The sequence below is a fragment of the Acartia tonsa genome, chromosome 2 (assembly GCF_053477335.1).
Source record: "Acartia tonsa isolate MP-2025a chromosome 2, ASM5347733v1, whole genome shotgun sequence".
NCBI lineage: Eukaryota > Metazoa > Arthropoda > Copepoda > Calanoida > Acartiidae > Acartia > Acartia tonsa.
Genome location: NC_137261.1, coordinates 4189436 through 4203825, shown reverse-complemented (window position 1 = coordinate 4203825; position 14390 = coordinate 4189436). Strand labels below are relative to the sequence as shown.

The following is a 14390-nucleotide window of genomic DNA, read 5'->3' as shown; positions in this document are numbered from 1 at the left end:
TCGGCACCTCGGGGCTAAAAAAGCTAGTTTTAATCTTATAATTGTACATTCTATATCCGTGGAAAGCCGTCTATAATACGATGCGAGAAATAACTAGTAAAGTCTTGATATCAGGGAGATGTCATTTTTGGGTCTGATCATCAAATACTCTTACAATAGACATTACAAAATGATACCTGCTCACAGTGCAAATGAAGGTGCTTTTACTTTTGTGTCAGAACCTAAATTGGGACATAGTGCATTTCATTACCCTAGGTTAGGTAACTTCATTTCACTTTTCAATAAAATCTAAAATGCAGCGGTTTTTCAGAAAATTAAATTTGAAAATTTCAAGTTCAATTTTCACCAAAGAAAAACAAAGATTATTTATTTAAAATTTTTACCAACTTTGCTTTTATAAAGTTCTTCATAAAACCACTCCTGAAGTGGGTTAATTAATGGCCATTTTAATCAATTGCTTTGCTGAGGTCACGGAAATTCAGCCTTAAATAAATTATATATAGAGAGGTTTTATGACTGACTTTATAAAAGCAAAGTTGTTGCTTTTCTTGTCATGATTATGCGGTAACTCCTAGTGGGTGAAAATTGAACTTGAAATTTTTAAATCTAATTTTCTCAAAAACCGCTACATTTTAGATTTTATTGAAAAGTGAAATGAAGTAACCTAACCTAGGGTAATGAAATGCACTATGTCCTAATTTAGGTTCTGACACTAAAGTCAAAGCACCTTCGAAGGCACTATGTGCTGTTGCTTGGTTAAAGTAGGGAAATACCTTTGTCACTTAACAGGCGCAAATCACTTATTTTACAGTTAGAACTTTTGGGTATTGTAATCAATAGAGAATTGAAATCTGTTATTGTGTCAAATTTTAGAGCAACTAGAGTGTTAGTGCTGGTTGTAAGATAACAAAAAAAATTAAAGAGTTACAAATAAAGGATATGATAATCAAATGAAATTTATATTTTTCCTGCAAAAATCAAGGTAATACTTATTATGATATTATTCTTGATGTTATGACCGGATCTCTGGGAAAATATTCCAATTATCTTATTCATAGCATATTGTACTTTCATACATACACATCCAACATCTTAATCTGATGGGTGGCTGCCAACAAAATAACTTTTAAACATAGAGACATTTCATTCATATATACAAGAGATTTCTAAAGATGGTTAATTTATGTAACTGAAATATATTGGTGATGAATAGGAGATAATTTATTTTTTAAACATTCATTGAATTATTGGTCAAAGCCATTTTTTCCTTTATAATATACTTTACTTTTATAGTCCAATTTGTGGATGGTAAGGAAATGAATTAGGGCTATTTATTGGGAATGAAAAAAGATATAATTTTATTAAAAACACATCTGACATAGCAGCAATAGGTAATAGTAATGAAATAGATAGTGAATACATTTTTTGTCAATGTATATTTGCTAGCCACCCTGCACATGATATATAGGTCAGATTTTATATATTCATTCATAGGATTAACCTTACCCTGCTTTTTATTCACATTCTTCATTTTTATACTTTCAGAGTAGATTTCAGAAATCTTAAAATTTTTGTTAAATAATAGAGTAAAATTTCTCTTTACTTAATTGTAAATTCATGAAATATTTATCTTCCTGTCTGTAATGGCCTTTCACCCCTAAAACAGCGAGGGGGAAGTTCCAAGTTTAATGTTTGACTTGCTGGACAGCTAATTGTAGAGTGTTTGCTTACAATATTTCAAAGTTTTCATTGCTACAGCCAACTAATGGCTGATAACCGTTTCTAATCCAGCGGATATTAAACGGTTTCGAAGCCATACAGAAAAAATATCATTGAGCTTAAACTTTCATTCCATACGTTGTTTTCAACATTACTGGAAAAAATAAATTCGTTATTTCCTTTTTTAAAGGGCACATAAATATTATTTACTCCAAATAACAAATCTAAAAACATTAAGAAAAGAAGGAAAAACGGTATAGTAAGACAAAAAGCGAAATTACTCCCATTTATCATTGGAAATATTTTGTAATATCTGTACTCTCAACTAAATGTGACAAAAACCTTGAGTTAAAGTTGATCTTCTCTAGAGTCAGAACAGGGATATAGGGATAAATAAGTAAATTTAAAGAATATTCTACTAGTTTCTTCAAAACAAGAGTAGGTACTTTTTTTCGAGTTTAATTTTAGGTCAATGAGAACTAGATTTTGAAAGAATGACATACTTGATGTCTTATCATCTTTCTCCTTCATATATATTTTTACTAGAGTTGGCTCGATATAAATATCTCGCTATTGGCTAGTTACCTATTATGATCTTATAGAACAATTTTGTCGTCACCCTATAGGTAAGAAAATATAGAAACAAAATTTTAAGATAAAATAATTTTCTTGGTAAATACTTGCCCAAATTGGTTTTACATTTCTTAGAATCTTTATAATGTATTGGCATGATTTAATAACCAATTTAAAATTTGATTTACTAACCTTTATAAACTGAAATTTTAATTCATACACTTTATTTCACTCTCTCTTTAGATTTAAAAAAAAAAGACAACTTCAAATATGTTTTTGAAAACATGTTGTGTTCATCACAACATGTTGTAACATAAACAGAGGTAGGTTTAAAAAAAAGAATGCTGTGTTAATGCAGAGAAGGAAAAGAAAGATGAGGGCAAGGGGAAATATTTTATTTCAATCTTGTATACTTTGGCATTTAAACTGAGACTGTAAAATATATATATATGTATTATGATTATATGGCTCTTTTGGTTAAGACATTAGGTTTCAGATATCAAGTCTCAACTTGTGTGGTTCAAGACCCATCACTGAAACAATATTTTGACATTTAAAATAAGACTGTTGAACAAATACATATTTCTCATAATGAAATAGCTCTTTTGGTTAAGGCGTCAGGTTTCAGATATCTAGGATGGTGGTTCAAGACCCACCATTGAAACAATATTTTTTTCAATCTTATATACATTGGCATTTAAAAGAAGACTGTAAAACATATATTAATGTTTCATGCTGAGGTAGCTCTTTTGCTTAAGGCATCAGATTTCAGATGTCAAGGAGGGTGGTTCAAGACACACCACTGAAACAATATTATTTTCAATATTATATACTTTGGCATTTAAAATAAGACTGTTGAACACAAACATATGTCTCATGCTAAATTAGCTTTTTTGGTTAAGGCAACAGGTTTCAGATGTCAAGGATGGTGGTTCAAGACACACCACTGAAACAATATTTTTTTCAATATTATATACTTTGGCATTTAAAGTAATACTGTTGAACATACATATATGTCTCATACTAAATTTGCTCTTTTGGTTAAGGCAACAGGTTTCAGATGTCAAGGATGGTGGTTCAAGACACACCACTGAAACAATATTATTTTCAATATTATATACTTTGGCATTTAAAGAAATACTTTTGAACATACATATATGTCTCATACTAAAATTGCTCTTTTGGTTAAGGCAACAGGTTTCAGATGTCAAGGATGGTGGTTCAAGACACACCAATGAAACAATATTTTTTTCAATATTATATACATTGGCATTTTAATTTAAGACTGTTGAACACTCACATATGTCTCATGCTGAATTAGCTTTTTTGGTTAAGGCAACAGGTTTCAGATGTCAAGGATGGTGGTTCAAGACACACCTCTGAAACAATATTTTTTCAATATTATATACTTTGGCATTTGAAATAAGACTATTGAACACTCATTTATGTCTCATGCTAAGTTAGCTCTTTTGGTTAAGGCAACAGGTTTCAGATGTCAAGGATGGTGGTTCAAGACACACCACTGAAACAATATTTTTTTCAATATTATATACTTTGGCATTTAAAAGAAGACTGTAAAACACATATAAATCTTTCATACTGAAATAGCTCCTTTGGTTAAGGCGTCAAATTTCAGATGTCAAGGAGGGTGGTTCAAGACCCACCACTGAAACAATATTTTTTCAATATTATATACTTTGGCATTTAAAGTAAGACTATTGAACACTAAATTAAAGTAAGACTATTGAACTCTAAAATATGTCTCTCGCTAAATTAGGTCTTTTGGTTAAGGCAACAGGTTTCAGATGTCAAGGATGGTCGTTCAAGACACACCTCTGAAACAATATTTTTTCAATATTATATACTTTTGCATTTTAAATAAGACTGTTGAACACTCACATATGTCTCATGCTAAATTAGCTCTTTTGGTTAAGGCAACAGGTTTCAGATGTCAAGGATGGTGGCTCAATACACACTACTGAAACAATATTATTTTCAATATTATATACTTTGGCATTTAAAATAAGACTGTAGAACACTCACATATGTCATATGTTATATACATTGGAATTTAAAAGAAGACTGTAAAACATATATTAATGTTTCATGCTGAGATAGCTCTTTTGCTTAAGGCGTCAGATTTCAGATGTCAAGGATGGTGGTTCAAGACACACCACTGAAACAATATTATTTTCAATATTATATACTTTGGCATTTAAAATAAGACTGTTGAACACAAACAAATGTCTCATGCTAAATTAGCTTTTTTGGTTAAGGCAACAGGTTTCAGATGTCAAGGATGGTGGTTCAAGACACACCACTGAAACAATATTTTTTTCAATATTATATACTTTGGCATTTAAAGTAATACTGTTGAACATACATATATGTCTCATACTAAATTTGCTCTTTTGGTTAAGGCAACAGGTTTCAGATGTCAAGGATGGTGGTTCAAGACACACCATTGAAAAAAAATTTATTTCAATATTATATACTTTGGCATTTAAAAGAAGACTGTAAAACACTCACATATGTCTCATGCTAAATTAGCTCTTTCGGTTAAGGCAACAGGTTTCAGATGCCAAGGATGGTGGTTCAAGACACACCACTGAAACAATATTTTTTTCAATCTTTTATATTTTGGCATTTACAGTAAGACTAAAACAATAAATCTACAAAACACGCATACCCCTGTAGAGATTTGGAGGTTTGGTGAGAAAATAATTTGTTTTACCACTGATATTTGGTTTAATGGATGCAAGATTGAGTCTCACCAAAAACAAATCAAAAAAATATTTTAATATTTTAAGTGACTGTATAATGTATAATGTAAATGATTAAAAATATTTTAAAATTTTGTATTACTTATTATCTCAGACAGTGAAAATTAAATTTGGTGTTTGGGTAGTTTTGAACTGAAAACTCTCTGAATGGAACCTCAACTCTACCCCTGAGCTATGATGATAGACATGGAAGAACTTGAAATTTTAAAGTATACTATAAGAAATAAGTTTTTGTATACATCGTCTATTTTCACAACTAATAATTGGACTCCAATATAGCTCATTTATAGAATGTTGGTTTCCTTATCCGTATGTCGCGGGTTCGCGGCTCTCCGAGAGGGGCAGGGATTTTGTTGTTGTTAAAAATTGGGAGTTTCTGTGTAGTAAAAGTTGTCTCAAATATAGGTATTAAATAATGATCAACTAAAAATTGATTACCCATTTGTTCCCTAATTTCCGAAGTTGTACGACAGATGACTAAACTATTGCAAAAGCTGTTTTCAGCTACTCCGGTCCAAGGGAAAGGCTTTTCAGATTTAATTTAAATTTTTCAAATTTTGATTTTTTTTGGAATTTTGAAGCATTTTTAGCTAGTAGTAAATATTGAGATTGGATGAGGGTGATATGTACAAAATCGGAAACTAAGATTCAGCTGACCCTAATAACTACATTATTACTTTATATCTACACAATTTGGAGAGAATACGAGCCAGGAAAATTTGCGAAAGATATTATGTTTTTGCAGATCCACTGTAAAAAAAGAAAATTTTAAATAAGTTAATTTCATGTTTTATCCTAAACATATGCTTGTCCGTATATTCCTAATTGAGACAAGCAAGAAATCTTACGCAACCTAGATATCTTTGGAACACAGTAATAGTGTCTGACTGATTATGACGTAACAAAAAAAATTAGCCAATGAGAGGCCATTATTGACTTATGGTAAAATTTATAGTGGCCTCTCATTGGCTAATTTTTTTTGTTACGTCATAATCAGTCAGACACTATTACTGTGTTCTATCTTTGTCTTAACAGATCATACTTGTCTTCCTTCATATGAACCTTTACTTTCATTCTGCAAATACATAGACTGTATTAATAATTCTTTGAATCTTATGTTTTACTGGGTGGTAGCCTTTATCCTTATACTAAAGTAGCAGGATGTTTGTTTGTGTGTCTGTGTATCCGTGTGTCTGTACCGAAGGATCTCGCTAACCGCTGAACCGATCGGGTTCTCCTTAACAGGGTAGATTTTCATAGGTCCTGGGAAGGTTTAAAACTATTTTGGGGGAGGGTACCACCACCCTCTCAAGAGAAATCACAATAAAATCGAAAAAATTGAAATATTCCTGCCGCATAGTGTCGCTAGCGTATGAGTGTCTCTACGTAGCGTAGTGGCGCTGCGTAGAAACATATTATAGAATTATATCTTAAATTAGATATATAAAATAAAATAAAAACATTTAAATGCCACTAGAAGCCTCTAGGGGCGTAGCCGCTAGTTTCAAGTTATATAGTGCACAAAAAATAAGCAAAAATAAATTTTCATTTTATTCTCAGGAGCCTTTTTTGAAGCGTTTTTAAACCCAAAAATAGATAAATAAACCTTGCCCCCCCACCCTCAAACAATAATGAAAACCTGCTTAGTCAAGCATTTATAGAGATCTTATAGTGCAGACAGACAATAAAACTGTCTGTCAGAAGACATAAACTAAACTTTTATGATTTTTTTTATCAATATAGGAGAAGTGGAGACATTTTTGCAAACGAACCATGGCACCAATCATGCAAATTATATCCTTGCGATTCTAGGTAATTTATTTTTTAATTTGTTGCAAGTTTACAAAGCTCTTTATAGTGACTATAAAAAAGGGGACGAATTAAAAAACTTTTGGCCGTAGTTTCCTGAAAGATGGACAATTCTATAATGACGTTAATCCTTTTTATATAGGCACTATAAAGATCTTCTAAGTTTACTTTTAAAATTTATTTAATATACATTTCTTTATAAAATCATCGAAAATACTCCCATACATCTTTAGACAATTTGTGAACATTTTCACTTTTTAGTTAAATGTAAGATATTTAGAGTTTATTTTTTTAGATATACATTTGTACTCATATTGTAACATTAGTTTATAAATATTACAAAGTTTTCAATCGATAACAATAATAAAAATATGTAATAATAAATAGAATAGTGGTTGAAAATATATTCTTTTTGCTGTTTTTTTTTCAATATAAGTTTTATAAAATTAAATTAGTGTTATTTAATAACAGTTTGACTTAACCACAGCCTTTGACAGTGAAATATAATGTCTAAATCTTATTCATGCATTATTAATTTTTTTCAACTCTCATTTAATTCTTAAGCTGTTTATTTATAGTTTTAGGATAAATAATACACAAATATATACAATTCTTCATATATTTAGATTCCAGAATGAAATTTGTAGCCCATGAAAGATTTCAGTATGTCCTACTTAAAAAGTTTGGTAAGTTTTTATAATTACAAAGTTTTTAAAGCACATTTATCTAAAATCAGAATAATATTTGTATAGAATATATAATGTGAAAATCTGCACAATAAACCCGCATTTATGTTTTTATGTTTGGTATATACATTAAGAGATATAAGTTTTCCGGAATTTTAATGTAGGGAGGAGATTTAAAATCTGCATCAAATTTTAAGGATTTTTTGTTAAAATTCGTTTTTTGTATAATTCTTTATCTAAAAGCGGAAATACATATTAAGTTAATTAATTTTGACCAATAGGATAGGTGGATTTTAAACTACCTGCGCTCTAATTGGTTGAATGATTTACGACATCCAATCAGAGCGCTGATTTTTTAAATCCACCTATCACGGATGCCAAAATTAATTAACTTAATTTGTATTTCCGCTTTTAGATAAAGAATTATACAAAAAATGAATTTTATAAAAAATCCTTAAAATTTGATGCAGATTTCAAATCTCCTCCCTACATTAAAATTCCGGAAAACTTATATCTCTTAATATACATATCCTTTTTATCCCTCTAGAATAGTTAAAGTATTGATATTATTTCCCAGAAAATATTAGTGGAGAAAACTGAAAATAATAGTCGATAAAAACCTTTTTTTGGCTGCTAAAAATATCTGGTTTAAAATCTTTGTAAATACAATTAGATTGAAACAAAAATAAATTTTTGTTTCTATTGCTTAAACAAAATAGAAAATAGTTTCTTATTTTACATTTCAACATCTACAATATAATTAGTTTTATTAGCAAAATTAGAATTAAACAATAAACTTAACTTCATATTTATCTTTTTTATCCCATTTGTTTTGTAATATTTTTGGCTGCATTAAGGCTATAAACCTAAATCATTATGGACAAAGCTAGTTTGTTCAAACCAAACAATTGATAATAGTTATTTCTCGCATCGTATTATAAATAGCTTTCCGCAGATATAGAATGTACAATTATAAGATTAAAACCGGTTTTTAGCCGGTGCCTTTGGCACCTCGGGGCTATAAATACTCGTTTTAATCTTATTATTGTACATTTTTATATTTGTAGAAAGCTGGATATAATACGAGGCTAGACATAGTTTTTTCGTATTATCCACAGGATTCGAATGAATACGAAAAAACTTGTTAAAACCTTTTGTTAAAATACAGTCCAATATAACTCCCTCACTGAATATATGGCTTTAAAATAACGTTTGTTTATTTTTTGTATAAATATATTTTACCCCTTTTTAACCTTATTAATTTTTTTCTTTTTCTGCCTATTAACAGGGCTAGGTAAAGAAATATAAAATTATTTTGAATTTATAAAAAGTTGTTTTTTATCATTGTCCTTTTGTACATAATAATAATAACTTTTTTTGCATGAAATTTTTTTTCCACTCTTCTGGAAGTATTTTAGTAGCGAATCCTCTGTACAATTGTTTCGTTTATGGTTTGTCTAGTATTCAGTCTTTGTATTTGTATGTCAGTATTCTCTTTTAAAATATTTCAAAAACCACTTTTTTTCTTATATTTGCAACTTCTAATTTTCATTTTTTATGCTGCTTTTGTACATTGTAGTTCTTTTTCCTTTTTTTTTTTTTTGCCTTTTTACCTTGCTTTTATATCCATGTATTTAGTAATAAAATTCTATTTAATGAAGTGGTGAGGTTTTTGTAATTAACATAATCAATTTAAAGATTGTATACGTTATATTAAGATTATGACGTTTTTATTCAACCATTTTTTGACAATTGTTGTGTTTGATATCTATTTTTGAATACACAGCATTTGAATAAAAACTATTGATAGTTATTGACAAAATATACAAAATAGAATAGGGAAAAAAAATCTATTTTTACAATGGAAAACCAATCTAATTTTCTATTTACCTAATTTCTAAGTATTTAGTTGATAATAGGTTTGAATTTTAAAATTTTAAATCATATTTTTTATTTTCCGTTCTTCAAAAGACATCCATGTTGTTTTTTTATAATGTCCTATACTAAATAAAGATTCTTTGCATGCATTTTGATAATTCAAAACTACATTTTAATTGCTTTTCTTTTCTACATATACTTCTAATGTTAATTATCTGTTTTTGCATGCTTTCAGAATTTATAATTAGTATACAGTTGCTTCATGGCTTTATATTGTCAAATGTAAACCTGCTGAGTACAAATAAATCCTTACATGAAAAACCAATCCTTCTTATGATCCTTCTTAGAGATAAATAATAAAATGCATCCAAAATAAAGACGATAATATTTTTTTCAGATATGAAATAAACCATACAGCCGTAAATTTGATAATGTTTGCTTGAATTGTTTACACAAATCTTTAATGGATGGAGAGCCAGGCTAAAACCCGGCTCAGAATTTAAATACGCTGAGATTTTACTACAATGAAGACATTCTTCACACAAAACCTTTACTAGATTTCACAAGTTTATCCAGATTAATTAGAATACGCTTATTACTTTTGCAGAAATGAGTCAGTGGGTGTCATATTGTTTTTAATATGCTTGTAGGCATTTTCAAACGACAATAAAAAATTTTAGGAGATTTCTCTAATACTTGTTTTGGTCCAGAAAATCCCCTATGGGACCTTATTCATACGTGGTAATATCCTTTTGGGTATCTTTTTACCTTGCTTATTCTAGCCTATCCTAAACCAAGCATTAAAATGCGATTTTGAAATAGTTCTTATACAATAATAGGGACACCACGAAAATTTCCGTGCATGCATTTGCTAGAAGGACACTTATAGCAGACTCTCTAAATTTAAAATAATTGTAAATGTGTGTTTGTACATTATGACTTACTGTCTCATGGCAGCTACTCTATATTGTATGGCATGTGTCCCAAATTAAGTCAACGTAACGAATGACGCTCTCTGCAGAGGAGCCTGCGTTAAGGGTTGCACAGTATTATGTACGTGACTATTGAGTATCCAAACCATTCAATAATCTTCCTTCTTACACGACCAAGTGGAAGATATGTAAATGTATTACGACGCCCCTTACTTACAAAAGAAAGAAAGAAAGAAGACGTTAACTACAAAAAAATATTTAGTAAACAAAAACATAGCTCTGAAAGTTTTATATTTTTTAAAAGATTTTTTATTTTGATATAACATTTTACCTTTAGGGCATTTATTTTTCTGATCCATTGAATTTTAAAGTTTGATTCAATTATCAACCAACCTTGAATCTGTTTGATCTAAATGACAGACGCTTAATTAAATACGTTTATGGAACAATAGTGACAACATTCATATATGTAAAGTTAAATCAAATCATTTCATTTCATAGATATTGAGGGATAAGACAATGGACGATAAAAAAAAATTAAAATTATAAACAAAAGAACCCCTTTTGAAGATTAAAACTATTAGTTGATATTTTGGGTATAGTCCCTTTCGTAGCAACGCCCCTTTAGGGGCGTTTCTTCGTATTTTCACAGTAGCTTTTCTCCGATTTCTCGGGGGGGGGGGGGGGGGGGCTCTCATCGTGTGGGGCCAATCGCCTAACCCTGTTGGGTAATCACCTAACCCAATATAACCTAACCCAACCTAACCTAAAATAACCAATCAAAAGCCATTTTCAAAATACTACGAATCGCCCCTTAAGAGGCGTTGCCACGAAAGGGACTATACCCGATATTTTTAGTTTAAACTAAAGAATCAGGATTTTTTTATATAAAAAGTACCCAAAGTTTAAAAGAATACAAATGAGAGATTGGGTACACGTATATGATCCCTTCCTGACCCTCCCTGGTTCATTTCAACAGTCAATAATACAATAAAGAACTTTCTCGTATTCATTCGAATCCGGTGGATAGGAACCGGTTCTCATCCATACGAAAAAACTATGTCTAGCATCGTATTATATCCAGCTTTCTACGAATATAAAAATGTACAATCATAAGATTAAAACCAGTTTTTTTAGCCGGTGCCTCCGGCACCTCGGGGCTAAAAAAAACTAGTTTTAATCTTATAATTGTACATTCTATATCCGCGGAAAGCCGTTTATAATACGATACGAGAAATAACTATTATAGTATAACCAAAAAGTGCAACATACATGTTAATGGTTTTACTAAAATTTTGCAATTAATAACTATAATCATCAAAGAATTTCTTGTAGAAATACACTCATTTGAGAGAAGCCTTACTTTATAATTAATGTATATTTTTCCGCATAAGTAGTGTAACCATTTATTTTCTAAGCTCTATTTTCAACTATTTTCTATTGTTCCTTTTATAAAAGTCCCAACAACAGAGGAAAAGGATTTATAATGCTTTTAAAATATAAGCTGTTACTGTCTTGAATAAGTAAAGGATCCCATCCAACAGATAACCAATCCTTTGATTGCACGACCTTTGTCTGGAAGTTTAAACTGAACATGGTAATGAGTCAGGCTTGTTTATAGGCAAAGGCATTCTCCCTACTCTCACTTTTAGTGTTACATGTCTGACAGAGCAGCAGTAAGTACATTTTAACGTCTCTAATAGGACGAAGTGTTAACCAGACTCGCTATGATTTTCCTCTAATGGCACTTTTTTTGCTTTTACTCATATCTAAAAATAGACCTTTATTTTCAATTATAAGATTTTTTGGGTATAGTCCTTTCCACGACATCCCTCCATAAGGGGCGATTCTTCGTATTGTTCACAGTAGCTTTTCTCCTATTTCTAGCCCCTGCGGGGGGACTAACCCTGCGGGGCCAATTACCTAACCCTGTGGGGCAATCACCTAACACAATATAACCTAACCTAACCTAAAATCACATATAAAAAGCCATTTTAAAAATACGACTAATCGCCCCTTATGGAGGGATGTCGTGGAAAGGACTATAACCGATTTTTTTTCTGCAGGGGTCTTCAAACCCTTGCTTTACCTAACCTAAAGTATGTGTACGCCTTTTCATGCATATGCTAAGCTGGAGTAACATGTATGTTCAGCAGTTTGTAGCCTTTAAAGGTCATCGTTTTTGATGATAATCGTTCCCAGGAACATTTTACCGTGAACTGCACTAGATCCCGAAAATTTAGTACTTAAGGTCAAACTATTACTTCAAAAAGTTGAATCAATATTTGTATATTAATGAACAATTGTTGTGTTTTGAATATTTTGATAGATAAATAAACCCTTTCCAAAACCTAAACCTCCATCATGAACCATGTATTAAGTATTAATTTACCTGTCCATTTTGTTCCTGTGAAAAATAAACCTTTATAACATTTATCAGGACAACACTTTAGGATTTCCTATTCATCCTTTGTATTAACAGACATGGAACAATATAAAGCTATATTGTCTTCATTATTCTATTTCTGCCTGACTGTGAACAGAACAGAGCTACTTCATAGCTATTTTATCTTTAATTATAGTAAAGAGTTTTGGTCTGAATATTTCACATTTTTAAGTTAATGCAGTCATAATAACGCCAGGTAGATGAAATGTCAGCCATTACTACTTATAAGTAATGTCTTTTTTGTCTTGAAAAAAAGGATGTTATGTCCACCAAATTACGATATACAAGTTATTTCGCCCCTAGCCTCTAGGGTGAGGTGGGGGAGGTCAGTAAAATATCCTAAAACCATCACAAGACATTTTTAAAGCTTCTCTGAAAAGTAATCGGGCCAGCAAAACAAAAAATCTATACTACTTTATATTATAGTAATATAGACTACTACATATAACTATTGAAATTTCATGATGACAAGCAAGGACGTGCATGCTTTTTAAGGGATGGAGATGGATGAGTAAAAACCTACATTTTGGTGTATGAAATTTAAAACAAAACTATAAAAAACTACCTAGGTGCTTTAAAGTATGACAAAAAGCGCATCCTAAAAACTTTAAAGATTTTAGAGGTTAATAATATCCCCTAAATTTCAGGGGGTTAGATTGATGTTTTTTTTTAAAGGGTTGCGTGTGGCTTTCGGGGAAAAAGCCTACATAGTTTCTACACCAAATTACACCCCTCTTCCAAACTCTACTTACTCTACAATACTAAGGATGTATTCATTCTAGTTGATAAATATTTATCATATACTGCATGAAGATTTTATTCTAATAAATGATCTTTCAAGTTAAAAATACTGTCTAAATTTTGTAAAATTTCTTATAAAAAAGTATCTTGAAATTTGTGGGTCTAACAAATTGATTTTTAGAAAATGCTTAGTTTTGATATTAGGAAAGTTTCAGGCTAAATGTATAAAAGTATAAGAAACTATGAATGATAACTTAAATATTTGGCTCATAGGAAGGAAACGAGGTAGAGGGTTTCGTCCTATTTTCATTGTAGCTTTTCTCCCATTTCTAGCTGCTGTGGGGGGCTCTAACCCTGCAGGGAAATCATTAACATTTACCTGACCTAACCTAAAATAACCTATCAAAAGCTACTGCGAAAATATGACGGAACCCACTACTTAATTTTGTTTCCATGATCCAATAGTTTTGTATTGAGTAAAGATTCTGTTTCTTGTTGTATAATTTTGTTGATTGGTTTATTTGTATTTGTTACTAATTGATAATATAAACTTAATTGCATTGTAAGACTATATGCATTTAATACAATTATTTACATATTGATACAATACAAAGTAAAATGGGCTTTGTCTGTCCGTCTGTCTTTTTGTATTGGGTTCTGCTTTTCCTGTAGCATCCCCTTAAGTCATAACAAGGAATTTCTTAAGACTTAAATTTTTAGTCGCAGTTATTGTGCTTAATTGTTAGAGGAATCAATAATTAAAGTATCATAACTTTATAAATAAAACAAAAGATGCTTGTGTTTAAAAAAAATTATGTGTCCG

General features: G+C 30.4%; 1 protein-coding gene across 1 annotated transcript in view; it reads left to right on the top strand.

Moving 5' to 3' along the window:
* The window catches only part of LOC145312363 (uncharacterized), a 51463-nt gene that overhangs the window by 24198 nt on the left and 12875 nt on the right, over nt 1–14390 (top strand). The window contains exons 14-15 of the mRNA XM_080151601.1: nt 6819–6887; nt 7511–7570. Of these exons, the coding sequence (XP_080007727.1) occupies nt 6819–6887; nt 7511–7570 (129 nt within the window). The remainder of the gene's footprint in view (nt 1–6818; nt 6888–7510; nt 7571–14390) is intronic.